This window comes from Scatophagus argus, chromosome 1, assembly GCF_020382885.2.
Source record: "Scatophagus argus isolate fScaArg1 chromosome 1, fScaArg1.pri, whole genome shotgun sequence".
NCBI lineage: Eukaryota > Metazoa > Chordata > Actinopteri > Scatophagidae > Scatophagus > Scatophagus argus.
Window position 1 is genome coordinate 17208518 of NC_058493.1, and position 16629 is coordinate 17225146.

Sequence of the window (16629 nt, forward strand, 5' to 3'; positions counted from 1 at the left end):
AAGCCGGAGAACCCAGAGAAAACCCACACAGACACAGGGAGAACATGCAAACTTCGCACAAAAGGGACCAGAGGGGAACTCAAGCCTGGAACCCTCTTGCTGTGAGACAACAGCGCTAACCGCCGCACCACCGTGCCACCCAAGACAGCAGTTTTAAACAGTTTATTCACAAACAATAAACATCACTGTGTAGGATGCATGTTCAGTTGTTGTAGACTCTATGATTCATGAGTCATAAGCAGATCATGTTGCACAAAAATATGAGAATGCAGTAACAGTGAAAGAAAAATATTTTACTTAACTTTTTGCTAATTCATATCATTGAACTGACCTCTTTGTAAAGACCAGTTTGGATCCGGCTACAGCCTTAAAGCTGGACAGTCATTCATCTTTCTTTTAGACAGCCATAAGTTGTATGTAAAATGATGTCAGTATTCTGTCTGGACACAATGGTCCCCGAATAAAGTGAAGTTTACTAAACACTGAACTCCCTAAAGTGTCTCTGAAGCTGCGCCAACCCTCAAGCGTCCCTCTGCAGACCTACAGGCAAGATAACGACTTTGAGGAAACCCTGATTTAACCCTAGGAGAAACCAATTAATCTCCTCACCATCACGCCTCCACGTGCTCTCTGCATGTTGCTCTCTCTTTTAGTTAGTCGCTCTTTCACACATACATACACTCCTACGAACACACACACACACACGCAGGATGTCATATCTCCTGTGATCTTCTGAGCTATGCAGTCCCAAAGGTGTTTATCTCTTTTTTTTTTGACAACAATGAATGACATAGTTGGAATAGTTTAGGTCAGGATCACAGTTATCTGCGCGTGTCCTTGAGTCCTCATTGTGTACAGACACACACACACATGCACACACACCTTACTGCAAAGTAGGTTTAACAGATTTCCTGTGAGCTATTGTATCTGCTGGATGATGGTGGCATCCTGGTCTAAACCTCCAGGTTGAACAAGCCAAATTCCTCCATCCCCCCTTTTCCTCTCTTTCTCTCTTAATTTCCATTTCTCCTCCCCTTACTCTCATCATCACCTCCCTCTTCTCTTCTTTTCAGTCTCTACTTCTTTTGTCTTTCTTTTTTGATACCTTTTACCAGCGTATTTGTCTTTGTCTGTACACGGATCCATCTGTCCATCAATTTGTGTGTTTTTGCCCTCATCCAGCCCTCTTCTACCCAGTCTCCTCTCATCTCCCATGTGTCCACTGATCCTCTTTGTAACCCTTGAGGAGCAGTCTAAACACTGTGTTCAGAGCCAGGGCCAGTTGGGCCTCCAGCAAAAACAGAAGGAGACCAGACACAAACACTAGTCTCTCTGACCAAATGCCCGCCCTCCACAAAGTTTGTCTCTCAAAGAATAGTGCATCCATTCCTTCGTATGTTTCCTGAATCCCTCATTTCTCTTGTTTTGAGATAATACTTTTCATTTTTTTGTGAGTGGGTGGTTTTATTATTGGCTTGTGGAATTGACATTTTTGTCAGTTTGTTTACTGATGAGCTAACAAAACACAGAAAAAGTGTTTCTTTGCACACTTTAGAGATGTTTTGTGTCAGGGTTGGTTATGACTCACACTGCTGAAGTGAGCTCTGTTTGATATGTTTTTTATTGTGGTAACAATCTTTCCAAGTTTTAGTGTCCACAATTTTCTAAAAATAGCTCTGTTTTGTCATGCACTTGAATTTGTTGATTCGTGTCATTTGAAGTGTTTGGAAATATAAATACTAGGTTATTTTGGAAGAATCTTACTTTGTTTACTTCAGCCACATATATCTGAAACACAGCATGTAAGTTTGAGAATGAAGCAGCAGAATAAGCATCAAGAATAAATAAATACTTTGACCCCAGGCTAAATTGATCTCGACTTGAACCTTAATTGAATGTGTTGTGCTGAAGTTTAATCAGGTGGTATTTTGTGCGACTCCTGGTAATTTTCCGTGAGTTTGGCCTGGCACCATCTTTGACGACTTTCAGGGAAAATGAATACTGAATGTGCCACTTCCCGCTCTGATGAGCAGATGTTATCGCTGCAGTGAGGCAGGACATCCTGCCAATCCTCTCCAAGGTTTGAATGGATTACCACCAGAAAATCCCTGGGTACATAGTAACCACTGGGCTTTTAACAATTTCAAATCCAGGACAGACACACTTAAAGTTTACTTTCTGAAATTATTAGAGCTTAAGTGACTAAAAGCATCTTATCTTATCTAAAACATATATTTCCTTGTTTTTGCCTCAGTCACTGTGACACTGTATATCAGACTGTACTGTGTGAATTATCCTCTATGATGTTCAATGATGTAATGGCATTTTGTTGAATGTGTTGTCAGTTCTGCCAGCCTGGAGGTTGGAAGCTGTCCAGGGACAGGAAAGCACCCACCTTCTTCACCGTCGTGCTGACAGATATCGATTCAGATCGACACTACTGCTCCTGCCTCACTTTCTATGAGGCTGAGGTTAATCTGCAGGTAAGACTGCAATATACACACACTCAGTCTCTGACTCTCTTCCAGAAGTTATAGCGACAGGCAAAAATAAATCAAATAAAACATAGCATTACCTTGAGTAAAATTCCATTTTTCTCTAGGTTTGAACATTGTTGGAAATATTTAGGATGATGTAATGTTGTGTTGTATGCAGCTCAACAAAGTATTTAACAGGGGTGTTGTCACTTTGAGACATTTTAAAGTGGAAATGTTACATACCATATTCTTAATATCATTGTGTGAGTTTTGAGAACTTTTTGTGCCATTTTATTTCATCCGTTGATTTGTTTATTGTTTATAGTAACTTAATCTTTTTTAATATTACTTAAAGTTGTAGCTTCACTTGCGTAAAGGTCTTCAGTCCATCAGAGTACATCCGTTTAAATGGTCTATAGCATGTGGTTTAAAGTGCATGGCACAAGTGCATTTATGGCCTGTCCAACTCCCTTTTGTGACTCAAACAGTACACAATCTGGGCACAAAGTAATAATTAAAGGGGTTTTATTTAGTCACATTGGTGTATTTTGGGCATGACATGAATTGACCAATCAGAATGTCATGTCCCATTCCCTTTGAAAAGATGAGTGCATCTTCCCCATTCGCCCCATGCACACGTACATTTGCTACTTACGTAACGTGGGTACTGTATGTGCAAATGCCAACTGTGCCAGTCGGAAGCTAGTAATGATGCCATGCTTTACATCAGGTGTAAGATAGGGCCCAGAGAGTCTAATGTCTTACTTTAGAGTCATTTTAGGATTGTTAGAGTATATGGGAGCACCATGTGAAAACTCACAAGAACGTGCAAAAAGCATGACAAAACTATACACAGGACTGAGTCCGTGCTAACCACAGAGTGCTGGACTCCATCAGACGGCTGTGCATCACATCAGCTTGAGCTTATAAGGTTCCTTATAAAACCATTACAATGATAGTCGTTAGTTTCGTGGGCTCTCATGACAACCAAGAGGTCACGTTCATCTCCGTGTGCCTCTCTCATGACTCCTAGAAGCGACGTCTCCGGTGGGCAGTCTTATGGTTCTGATTTGCTGTTTTCCATTTCGGCTCAGTGTTTTGTTTTGTTTTACAGTCTTTGGCGCAAAGTTAAAAAGGTGCCTGTCATGTACAAGATGTCTTCCAGAATTCGAGGCATTAGTAGAAAACAAAAGCTTGCCTGAAATCCAAAGTAATAAACTGTGAGCTGGCTGAAGGATGCTGTTAGAGAGGAGAGGATGGACCTGTGCTCCCCTCCAGCGCTTTTCATTTAATTTACTCATGCATACAAGATTGTATTTAGTTACAGATTAGTGGTCACGGCACAAATGTTCAAAACCCCTATAAATTATTGATAACAACTGATTTGTTTGGATGGGATCATTTTTATACTCATGAATGATCTTGTTAAAATTTCCTCCCTGCCAAAAGCCCACAGAATACCAAACTAATTGTTTCACTGTGCTTGACTTTGTTAGAGGCCTTAAATGACTCCTGTCGCTGTGCCCGCTGTGACTTCACATCCTTTCACATGTGGAAGGTAGTCGTCACATTCCAGTTTGTTCGGCAAAACGTTTCTCAAGTTAAATGTGAAATGTGTTCGTGTGCAAGAACAATGTGTCAACGAGTCCCTTCGGTGGAGCATTCCAAATCAACACTGTAGTAGCGCATCTTTTCCTCATTACCGTTCCAGCTTGTTTTGTGAATCAGACCATAATTTCAAAAGAATTCCTTTGAATGAACAACTGGGCACATATTTCCACGTTTGTTCTGAAGCATGGGGGGGAGGATTTAGGGCAAATTGTCACCATCAAAGGGAGGAATTAACTAAAAATAGACCAGTTGTTAACAGTTACAAGGTCTCTTTGGAAGAGCCAACTAACAGATCTTATTCTCAGTACTTGTAAGTAGTTATGTGAAGTCCCTATGCTGTATAAAACACCTTGGAAACTACAGACTGCTGGTTGTTGTTAATGAAGGAGTAGATGGACCAGTACGGTGGGAACATTTCAGTTATTATTTATAGGCCTTATGTTAAGGAACCAGCCAGTGTAACTGTGGTATCAGAGTTGAATGTGTTCCAGTGTGCAACATCTAGTTCACTAGTCTTCACTTGTCTTTTCGTCCCAAATACATTTCCTGTAGTCTGTTTGGCTAAAAGGATTCTGCTGGTGATGATAGGACAGCATTCGAGCCCTGCCGAATTATATGGCATTTTATATATACACAGAGAAACTGTCTTGCATGTTTATCTTATTGGCCTTTATAGAGATCACCAATCAAATGATTTATTCAGCGGCCAATCAGTTGGACCAGCATTACTAATGTTTTTGTAATCGTTTCTTTGTTTACTGTTATTTGGGAACTGGAGTGGCTGCTAAGGGCTAGAAAGTTTGTTTTTCCACACATTCTCCCCATGTTTATATTAAATCTGCAGGACAAAATTAACTCTAGAGACACTTTCTTAATAAAGGTGCAGTTGACTTCCATAGTGTGATTTATGAATTTACATTTGGATAATTATACAGCCAAAACAAATTGTTCCTTGGCAAGTTTCGGAGTCAGAAATTAAAGTTTGCTCTCATGGTCTAAATTTCCCAGTGCAGTGTTTATTATCAAACAGGTTATAAAACTTACACTGATTAAGAAAATTGACCATAAAATTCGCTTTCAGTTACATATGCCATGCCAGAAACAGGAAGTTGTGCAAAATACACTTCCCATTTTCAAAAAGGAGGTGCAGAATCACTTCAAAAAAAGAGGAAAAGGAATCCAGGCATACCAAATATAAGAGAGTATTTCCAACGAGGGACGGGATATTAAAAACCTTTATTATAGCTGCTGAATCATGAACAAAGCCAAGTCAGTAAAAACTAACGTGTTTTAATCACTAAGTCTGCATCACGGCTGAAAACAGGAGATACAGTATATTCTCGTCTATAAAGTCAGAACTTGAGAAAGGTTTTTTTTTTTTTTCTTTTTAGCACTTTATGTGATACTCATGTCTAAAATAGCTTTCAGTAACTGAGTGAGTGAAATTGTGTTTATCCCAAGAAGACATTTGACCAAGACATGTGGACTCTGAAAATTGAATCTATAAACTTTTGAATATGACGGACTCCTCAAACACAACACCACCTTACCTTTTTGGCCAGTTAATTGTTATATTTAGGCTATATTTGGCCCCGTCCAGGCATCGTGTTCCTGCGAAATAAGCACACATTCCTGGATTCAGGGTATAGCACTGAAGATCTTCTTGAAACGTGAGGTTGTTTTGACAGTCTTAACTCTCTAAACTGACTTTCTTATCTTGTCTGTTGGATTCCGAGGAGATTCCAGACAGGCGGCAGAGGAATGTATTTTGTCTAATAATTGAACCAAATCCTAAGAATAATGGTGAGATGGGACCCCCATCTGAATATATTATTTTGATCCCATACTCTTAATACAGAGATACTGAAGCACTTATGGCATGTTTTCACTGCCTGGAGAAATATACCAGATTGTGATAAGGGCTTTAGTTAGGAATGAGGACGGTGTATCCATGTCCTGATGGGGCTCGTGGATCCAACTTGGATACGATTAGAACCAGATTGAGGCCGTTGCATGTTGGACAAGCTTATTGTGATTTTTGAAAGAGGTAGACACGTTTGATCAGAACTAACTAACTAACTAAACAGTTGTCGTTCTTTCCTGTGGTCACTTCGGTTTTCCAGGTAACTCTTTATTTCTTGTGGTATTATTACCCACAAAGCAGTGTACCAGTACACAACAGAAATGAACTTCTCAACTCATTTTCGGCACTGCTCTGTGAAAATACTCTGATTTTGTGTCTTTGCAGGCAAAATCTTTTATTAACCATCATAATTTTTAATCTGTTGTGTTCATCGAATGGCTCCGGCGGGATGAGTCGCTGTAATGGGGACAGACCGAGAAAGGACATAATTAATAGTCCAAACAAATGTGTATTTCATTTCTGGAGACAAAAGAGGATTTTTAAGATTTTTGGGGGCTGAAGCTATGACTTCGTCTGAAGTCTGATGCAAGAGTTTTGTCTTTGCTATTTTTGTTTCCACTAATTCTACTTTCAAGCCTATTGTGTGATGCATCCCTCAAGTAAAAATGGGTAAAAGGACTGTCCATTCATAAACTTGTATACAGGTTGGTTTATCAATCTGAATTTCAGCATATATTACTTGGTGTAATACGTTATCACTGAAAATTCTTTATGTTGCTGTACATGACTGTTTTTTCCCTTGAAAATGTGATGTACACTGCATGCCTGATACGCACTGGACAACGTGATAAGATTGAGGCACATGAAGTATTCACAAGCTAAGGTGGGAGGTCAGCGATGCTGGCGTGCTCTACAGTACAGTTTAAGATCTGTAGTCCATAGCTTTATCTTTTAATGTTTCAGGGATCAAAGAGTATTGAAGCTGATGGGGATGAAGATGAAGAGGCAGAGGAAGATGGCCTGATCCAGCCAGCTCAAGTGTTTGCACCAAAAAGTCTCATTCTCGTGTCCAGGCTGGATTATCCTGAAATATTCCGGGTAATAAGACACCATACCATTAAACCTTGATTAAAGAATATTTTTCTCTCTTGTTCAGAAGGGATACTCTGAATTTTTGTCAAATCATTGCTTTCATCTTGCAGCTCTGAGATGACCTTGATCTACTTTGTACTGTCTACAAAACAGACCCGAGTTAGCTTTAGTGTAAGCTCGCACTTCAGTAGAGTAAATGAGACACTTCAGCACCTCTGATCTTTTCATTGCAAAGTGTGTTGATCAAAGGTTTTACAGACTCATGGTCAGTCTTGTTGTTCATATTAATAGGTTCCTTCATGTGTATGGGTGCTATTAAAATAAAACTTGTAAAACATTACTTGAATGTGACAAATTGTTTTACAGCCCAGATATTTGTGAACTAAATGGTCATCCATTTGATCAAGAACTGCAGTATCGATGATCGTATAGAATATTTATCTTCTGTATGTGTCCATTTGTAATGTCTTTCTTTCGTTTCACATTTCGTCCTTCCAGGGCTGCTTGGGTCTGGTCTACACAGTGTACATCGACAGCCTGAGTTTCCCTTTAGAGGGTTTGGTGGCCAACCTCTTCACATTCCAGGTTCCTGTTGCTGGTGGCTCCCAGGTGAGATTTAAGTGAGGCAAAGCACGCCTAAAGTACCTCAGTCTGCAAGATCACAGACCCAGAGCAGACGAGAGGCGAGGAAAAAGTTCATGTCAGGCTCCTTTTTTCTTTTTTTTTTTCTTTTCTTTTTTATTTTGTAGGGGTAATAGCTGAGACTCAATGGTGCAGCCACTAAAATGATTTATGTTAGCATGCAGCCAATCAACAATGTCATGTTCAGATGGTGCCAGAGATTGTTGTCCAGCCACAGGCAGTCGTTTTCTAATACATATTTGTCTTTTTTTTTCTTTTTTTTTTTTCCATCATGTTACTCGGAGCAAAATACCTCAGCCTAGATGAGTGCAAAAGACAGCTGGGCTCTTAAACTGTTTATAACAATTTAGGGGCTTATATATTTCAAATGTCAGTGTATTAAAATAATGTTGCATTTTGTTTGCTGCAGTTTGGTGGCCAAATGTCAGAAGGTGAGGCTATAAATGCAGTGAACCATGTGAGATTTCTTTCACTTTAATATAAAACCTGAAGCTAAAACGTGTCTCATTCATATTGGAAAATTACTGTTTTAAAAGATGTCTAAGGTGCTATTAGAGGAAAGACTTTGGCCTGTTTCCCAGCAAGACGCCACTTCAAATCCCAAGTCCTCAAGTCTGCCTTTAAGCAGAACCTCAGCAGTGGAACAGACTCATTTGTCATAACGGTACCTCGTTAAGCATGCAGCTATATCAAGAATTGGATGAATGGAGACCTTGCGATACCTTTGATTTTTCACTTGACTGAAGAGCTTTTATTTTCTACACCTTCACGTCTCCAGCACCAAATAATCTGATTCACTAAGCGTTCTAAAGGCTTTGACATCCAAAGTACAACTTATGCATTACTAGTTTGACTCAACTAAATGCAGATTTCAGCAGCGGATTCAGACTATTGGAATATTTTTCCGATACATGGATTTTTTTAGAGGATGCTGTGATTTTGCTGCAGTTGAACCATTTAATTTTGGTGAATATGTAACTCAGGTTGTCTTTGCTCTATCACAAGCTAACTCATGCAAATGGCCCTACAGCTGCAGCATCAGTGAATTGAAAAAAATAGCATGCATCTTTGTTATTTGGTAGAGCGCAGCACGCAGGGCTGTCAGTCTTAATGGATGACTGTCAGTTGTATTAGTGCTTGGTCCTGTAAACATTATCGCTGTAGAAATTTTCCATGACTGTTTTCTGACCTTTACTGCTTTTGTTTTTCTTTGCAGAAGCTGTTTAGCCTCGGAGCAGGAGACCGGCAGCTCATTCAGACACCTGTGAATGACACGTTGCCTGTCACATGCAAAAGTGTTGCCATGCTCTTCCAGCAGCTGGGTGGGTCCAGGCATTTTGATAACCACTAATTAGTAATCATGAGACGGAAAGAGATTTAATGAGTCAGAACGTGACTTGTTAGTGACTCTTGTGTCGTGTCATTTATTTGTTAATACCCCGCTGAAGAATTTATTGAATCAACAAGAGTTTCCTGCTGCAGGATGTCACGTTTACAGAATATTCCAATTGGATTGAAGACATATTGAGTTGTTGGTTGTTATAGTCCAGCAGCAGGCGGTAAAAGAACATTTACCTTTGGCTTTCATGGTAGTATTGACATTATTCTTTATTAACCTTATTTTCTTTAACACGGCAGCTTAATGTGTGTGACATATAATGTGTGTAGCTCAGTTGGTCTTTGTTGATCACACGGTGGTAAACTACAGCACCAACTTTTACAGTCAACAGACGTTTGCAATGAAGCATAAACAACTTTGATTACACTGAATGTGTCTGAAACGAGATTTTGGTGAGGAGTGTATGCATCACTTTCCTTATCCTTGAAAATGGGAGCTTGTGATAAATTATGAACTAAGTTTTTGTACATTATATTATTACACACTGGGCTGAGTACCAGGAGACGTACATCTGTGAGAGGGAAATTAAATATTGTTCACCTGAAATTTCGTTTGTAATGGAAAGTTGGATCTCATTTAGCCTCGTTTGATTAGAAGAATGTGCTTAAAAACAGAGTGGAACTTTATTCCCTGAGTGCATTCACACCATCCTCTGTTTGTTTGGGCAAAGTGGTGAACATGCACATGGGGGGTAATCACACTGCACTCATGTGATCGTGATTATGTGGAAGTCATGCATTTGTAGCTAAGCTGGAAATACAAAGCAAAACAGTCTTGATACAATACCCAGGCATGGCCTGTCAGTCCTTATAAATCAGTTTCCATTAATCAGTACAGTACATTATGGGCCACGATGAAAGCATGCTTAGTCTGTAACAACAAGACAAATGCATGTAGGAACCTCTGTTTGAGAGTTCAAGCCACCTGGCATACAGAGTGAAAGTGATTAACAATTAGATGTCGGCTGAGTTAATCATTCCACCACCCTTGAAACTGACTTTCGCGCACGTTGACAGGAAAGTAAATACCACAAGTCAGCTGATCGACGACACGTAATCAGAGAGAACAAGTGCATTTCCACTTATTAGGTCATCCTCATGTCCATATGAGGATTGGCTCATAGCCGTACAGGCAGGCACATCTTTCTGTGTGCACAGGTCACCCGAGTCACCGGATTGGAATGTCTGTTAAATATGTCACCCTGCACAGGAAGTACTCCCCCCCTCTCCATCCACAGGCATGTTGTTTGTTGTTTGTTGCCTTTGTGTCTCCTGTTGTGTAGGGATGTTGCTGTCACTTCTTATTTAGGGCTCGGAAGTGTGTCGCTGTTTCCATAAGATAAGTAAACACCTGAATCTGAGGTGCGATTATGAAACCAGAAGAACACTCTGAATGATAAAAGGAGCTATCAGAAATAACATCACACAGTATTTGGAGACCCATTATGTCTGATGAAGATGAAACAACTCAAGCCATTTGTGATTTTGTTGAGACTTAGGTTGAGTTTCCTGTTTATCACTGAAGTGATAAACAGACAGCCAAACGTCCAGACTCAGCGCCCCCAGTGGCGCGGATATGTCTGCCAGTGTTCCTCTGTCTTTATCACTCCAATGTGTGATGAATTGGTCTGACAGCGGCTTGATAGGAAACAATAACAGGAACTGTAAACTTAGAATTCTTCCTGATTGTCACATTGGTATTTGAAATATTATTTATACTGTATGAGAGGGTGTCATTTCCTTTTGTTTTTCAGAGATGAGTTTTCCTATAGGGTTGTATTCAGTGGTTAGCATAAACTGACCGATTGGGCTGCAGAAATGTATAGTTGTTGTCATCATAACATGTTATTTAAAAAAAGAGCAGTGGACAGCTCGCAGATTGCCTCTAGGGACTTATCCTAACTGATACTTTTACAGTTGTTGTGACCAACTCCTCAACTCTTTTCGATTAAACTAAAACTACACATGAGACAGCTACACCAAAGTAACTTTGTGATGGAGAAATACACTAAAACTACAAATTAAGAAGTCTGAAAGATGTTGCAAGAGCAAAGGAAATTTTGCAACGATTTATTTCATTTCTTTCAGATTTTTCTTGTATTGTTAGTTCTGTTCCTGTCTACATGTATTTGCTCCATATTGTGGAAAGCAGGAAAGGTGTTGCAATACTCACCTGCCAAATTCAAAGGCACACTGATTTACATGGAGCAGTTAGTCAGTAAACCAGTGAGGCTGCGGCAGCCCGTGCAGACAAGGCGATTTTTTATTCTGAAATGAACGAGTTACAAAAGTCTTTTCAGGCTACTTTCTCACCACGGAAGTGACCGAACTCAGTCTTTTTGGTATTGAATAGACACCAGCATTCCGCCTCCTTCAAGGTGAACTTAGTACATCAGCACCCAAACACTGCCATCCAATACGTATGTAACATAGCAACCTTCTATATTAAGATTGTTGTGGCTGGTCTGTATATTACTGCCAAAATTCTGCAGAATATTAGATCTTTTGATTTGCAGTAATCAGTCTTGAAGCTGCCAGTGATACAAACAGAAGTCCCAAATGAATATTATGTGTTCTAATCTGTATCCACAAACAGTCATGAATGTTTGATGAATGATCTGGAACAATGTGGCAGTCACTTTCCAACAAATACCTCATTCGTTTCGTTCTCTGTTGCTTTCTCGTTCCAGGAATCCAAAATGTTCTAAGCCTGTTTTGTGCAGTTCTGACAGAGCACAAGGTTTTGTTCCACTCCACCAGTTACCAGAGGCTTGGAGAGGCGTGCCGTGCACTGGAAGCCCTCATGTTTCCCCTTAAATACAGGTAAGTATGTGTTTGACCCCATGCAGCGAGACAGACTCTCATGTGACTCTCCACTAACACTTTGCCAGGTGTCATGACTTCCATAGCTTGTGATTCAATAAATGATTAACTTGATGGTGATGATGAACTACCTCGTTCATCGTGGTATTCACTTCTAGGAAACTGTGTATATCTACAGATAAGATTATCCTTTAAGATCACAGAATTTTGCCGTGTTTATTTAGTAACTTCAAATTTTTCCACTCACTTTCAAAATTCACTTCCCCTTTAAGTGCCCTAGACACCGATTTACTTTCTTCTCATTTTAGATCACAGGCGTTCATTACTACCTGTGTTGTGAAGGGAATTTTTGAAGAACAAAGTTAACATTTTAAGAAATTACTCCAAACCACAACGTGACTAAACTTCAAAATACCAAGAGTTTCTTGTCCATAGATAAATCTGGTTTTCCCCTGTCACTGTAGGAAAAACACAGAAAAGCACAGAAAAAAATGAACAATGACAATGTCAGTAATCCCCTATTAATTGATTCTCTGTTTAAACATTTTGCTATGTGTACATACACTGTATAAACAAAAGTACTCATGACAGTGGTGGTTTTTCAGGGGTTGGTCTAGGCCTCTTACTTCCAGTGAAGGCAAATCTTAATGCTTCACCATAACCCAGACATCTTGGACAATGCAATCAAGCACCTTTGCAATGAACTGGAGTGAAGATTGCGAGCTGGGCCATCCAGTATCAGTGCCTGATCTCACTATTGTTCTACCGCATGAATGGGCAAAAATTCCATAATCTTGTAGAAGTGGCTGCAAATCCGTATTAATGTCTATGTATTTAGAATGTAGTGTAAAGATTGTCGATCTATTTTACACACATTAAACTTTGTCCGTGCCATAGTTTGGTAGATGAGTTTTTAGTAGATGATGTCAAATTTCCAAATGGTATTGCAAAATTTAGGAACATCGTGTCAGTGCAGTTCCTATCTTTTCTGCTCTTTTTTCACTAAATGTGAGTTCAGTTTCATAATAGCATACACTGGAACACATCACTTCCCTGCAAGGAAGTGTATTTTAGGCTCTGTGCTGCCTGCTCATTTCTCAATTCTTCCTGATTTGTCTCCTTGGCCTCGTTGTATATATAATGTGTATTCACTGTTAATGTCTTCTCATGTGTTCAGTTACCCATACATCCCTATTTTGCCTTCGCGGCTGCTGGAAGTGTTGAGCTCGCCCACTCCCTTCATCATCGGAGTGCACTCCATGTTTCAGAGTGAAATCCAGGATCTGGTGAGTGCATAGGTATTGCTTAGGCATGCATCAATCTGCTTACATGCAGAACTCAAAGATCATAAAGTATTGAATACTCTCAAATATCTGTAAATCTGTCACAAATAGTACGGTGATGCAGAGTTTATTTTGATGTCCTAAAAGTGGTGATGCATTGTTGATGTTTTAGGACTGACCAGGAAAGTTTTAATAGAACAAGCTCTTTGGTCTCAGGAAGTTTTTACACATGAAGATTAAGCAATCTACCCGTCTACAAAATGTTTATTTAGCTGGTTTCAGCTGAACCTTGTCAGACATGCATGTTGTTCCTCTCAGTGTTCCCTCCAGCTGCAATCAAACGGTCTGACCTGTCAGTGTTGTGTGTGTGTCTGTGTGTGTGTGTGTTCACCAGTTGGATGTTATAATTGCTGACCTGGATGGAGGAACAATAAAGATTCCCGAGTGTATCCACCTGTCCGTGCTCCCTGACCCTGTGTTACAGCAAACACAAACGGCCCTGTCCATGGTAAGCACAAGCATACGCACACGGTGGATTGTTTTAATGATGACATTATTTGAAGTGAGCAAGAAAAAAAAAAATGAAATACAAAATAGACTAATCACAGCATGTCCTTGTTTACATGTCTGCTCGTTCATCTTTCATGCAGACAAACACACATGACGTTCTCATTTAGTCACTCTTGGAAATTTGTGCTCAGACTTGCGTAGTCAGTGTTGGTAAAATTGATGTTCTTATTTTGCTTTCTTAATCAAATCAATAGACACTTTTTCATGGTATGCTGTATTATCTGGTTCCTCATCATGCACGAGGAATGTTCACTTATGTTGCTTATTGAAGGTTGTTGTAGGAAAGAACATCTGCTGCATGAAAGCCAATAAACCTGGGGATGCATGTATTCTTCGTAGGTTTTGCATCCTGATCTGGAGATAGCTGACAACGCGTTCCCTCCGCCTCGCGCTGCACCCTCCAACCTCAAGTTGTTGGTAAGTCAGCTTACTGTCACATGTTCTCCTTTCATTCCTGATCCTCAGGCTGTCTCATGGTGAGGAGTGATGTCCTCCTCTTCCCACATGAGGAGGACGTGATTTCCCCCGTCAGACAAAGTCTCTTATCACTGAATGGTTAGCGTTGAAGTGAGGGCGCTAGCTGACGGTAACCCATTACCCTAAAGTCAAATAACAAATGTGTTGCATAATTAACTTATCAGACTGGATTAGTGTGGCATAGCTGTTTGATGACTCATGTTGGTGTGTGTGTGTTCCAGGACAAGGAGGTTAGGGCTGTCTTCCTCAGGCTGTTTGCACAACTCTTCCAGGGCTACAGGTCTTGTCTGCAGCTCATCCGCATCCATTCTGAACCCGTAATTCACTTTCACAAGGTAAGATAACGACATAATGGAATTCCCAGCACTGAAATTCAAATTCAGCCTTTTTTTTTTTTTTTTTTTTGACCTTTGATTAAACCCTTTAAGCAATTGCTCCTCAGCAAACACTTTGTTCTTTTAATCTGCCAAGAATGTTTTTAGCTGGAGTCCAGCAGTGAGTGTAGAATTACATGTAAAGACCTGACAGATAAACCTGTCAGGAGTGTGTGTTTGTGTGAGTATGCATGTTGTTTTAAATGTGTTGTAAAGGCTCCATGAGTCTTCTGTGATGCTATCCTTGTGTTTATGCAAGCTCCGGACACAATCCTGTAACCTTGGGCAAATCCCGGCTACGAGCCATATGAAACGTATTAGGTTTACATTTTTGTTTTGTGCCGGGGATTTTTGTTTGTTCGTGTCTGTGGTGTCTCCGTGGTAACGCCTCAGCACATCATCCTCAAAGTACCCCACATGGATCGCATTATAAACAAACCCTCTGCTTATTTGCCTGGAATCGCTGAGTGGGGAAGGCTTGAATGAATTGTGTTTTATCTCTTCTGCCCACAAGCACAAAGAAGTGTGCGTAAAGTAAATTAAATTCATTTGCATTTAGTCATTTATAACTGGATTTATTCCCCTTTTTGGGCATGTTGAAGAACTTATGCATATTTCAACAACAAAATCTCTCATCTCAGGCCCCCTTACAGAGATACTTTCTGAAGAATTTGGAACCTTGTTCTAAAAATGGCTGTGATCACACTGTGTGTTGGTTTTTCAGTCTGCAGTATGTCCATATGAACAAGATTACATTGTTGCCATCTGTGTGGGATTGTAACTGCTCTTACTCTGACATTGTCCAGACTGCCTTCCTGGGCCAGCGAGGCCTCTTTGAGAATGACTTTCTGACCAAGGTTTTGGATGGCATGGCCTTCGCTGGCTTTGTCTCAGAGAGGGGTCCACCTTACAGAGCCTGCGATCTCTTTGATGAGGTACTTCACCGCGATGCTTCACTTTAACCTGATCTTTATTATTTTCACTTTTTAGCAAGACGAACAAGAGGTTCACGCATATTTATTTACACTGAAATGATGATTCTCCATCTGTTTAATAAGCTCACTATCCGTAATGACTGACCGCGCTGAAAAAACACTCTTCATCAGAATGTATTCAACTGGATTTTCCAGCCCTTTAATAGTGAAATGATTGTTTGATTTGTTTGCTGGTCGTTGTAGCTGGTGGCCTTGGACATTGACATCTTTAAGGAAGAAGAGGTCAGCCCTGCCAAGCTGCAGAAGCACATCAGGGAACTCTCTGAGCAACTATACAGAAATGTAAGACCTGCAGATGTACAGCACAGACTTCCTCATTTTAGCATGCTCCCCATATGTTTTGTTGTGTATATCCTGTATATATAGCTGTGTATTCTATAAATGCATGCACTTCTCTGGTGTGGGCTCTGTAGGAGAACCCAAACCCCCACATGGCGTTCCAGAAAGTGCCTCGGCCGTCAGAGGGATCCCACCTGCGAGTTCACCAGGTACCCTTTCCCTTGCTGGATGAAGAAAAGGTGGAGAAGACGGTGCAGGAAGGTGTGGCAAAACACAGCAGTGCACCTCCATCTACTCGACCTGAGAGGAAATGTGTTGTACCTGCTGGACCTCCCGTTGGTATGGCTAGTTTTAAAGTGGACTATTGCAAAATGCATACTACTTTGTCTTTAAATGCATAACTTGTATCTGCAAAATACATCCTTGACGTGTGACAGTGCTCTGATTTAACCTGCACTGATTGCGCTTCTGTTCTGTCTTTTCTATGTTTCAGTGTCCATTATGGGTAAGAGTGGCTCCGTGTTTAACAGCGCTCGCAGGCTGGAGGTGGTGCGGAGTTGCATTTCCTTCATCTTTGACAACAAGACCCTGGAGACAGAAAAGGTGATGCACAATGTCTTTCATCAGGGGAGCTAATCAACCTTTAAACAACCTCATTAACTGGAGGCATCTGCCCTTTGTGGAGCAGCACATCACTCCTCACCTTCATCATGCTAATATCTCCCAGCTGGCACACAGACACCC

General features: G+C 40.5%; 1 protein-coding gene across 4 annotated transcripts in view; it reads left to right on the forward strand.

The window, feature by feature from the left end:
• Window positions 1–16629, forward strand: part of sbf2 (SET binding factor 2) — a 96692-nt gene that overhangs the window by 40261 nt on the left and 39802 nt on the right. For all 4 annotated transcript variants that reach the window (XM_046387698.1, XM_046387725.1, XM_046387708.1 and 1 more), the window contains 13 exons: window positions 2346–2483; window positions 6916–7050; window positions 7543–7653; window positions 8903–9008; window positions 11775–11907; window positions 13085–13193; window positions 13585–13698; window positions 14100–14177; window positions 14459–14572; window positions 15418–15546; window positions 15790–15888; window positions 16020–16224; window positions 16379–16488. In XM_046387698.1, coding sequence (XP_046243654.1) covers window positions 2346–2483; window positions 6916–7050; window positions 7543–7653; window positions 8903–9008; window positions 11775–11907; window positions 13085–13193; window positions 13585–13698; window positions 14100–14177; window positions 14459–14572; window positions 15418–15546; window positions 15790–15888; window positions 16020–16224; window positions 16379–16488 — 1581 coding nt within the window. The remainder of the gene's footprint in view (window positions 1–2345; window positions 2484–6915; window positions 7051–7542; window positions 7654–8902; window positions 9009–11774; window positions 11908–13084; window positions 13194–13584; window positions 13699–14099; window positions 14178–14458; window positions 14573–15417; window positions 15547–15789; window positions 15889–16019; window positions 16225–16378; window positions 16489–16629) is intronic.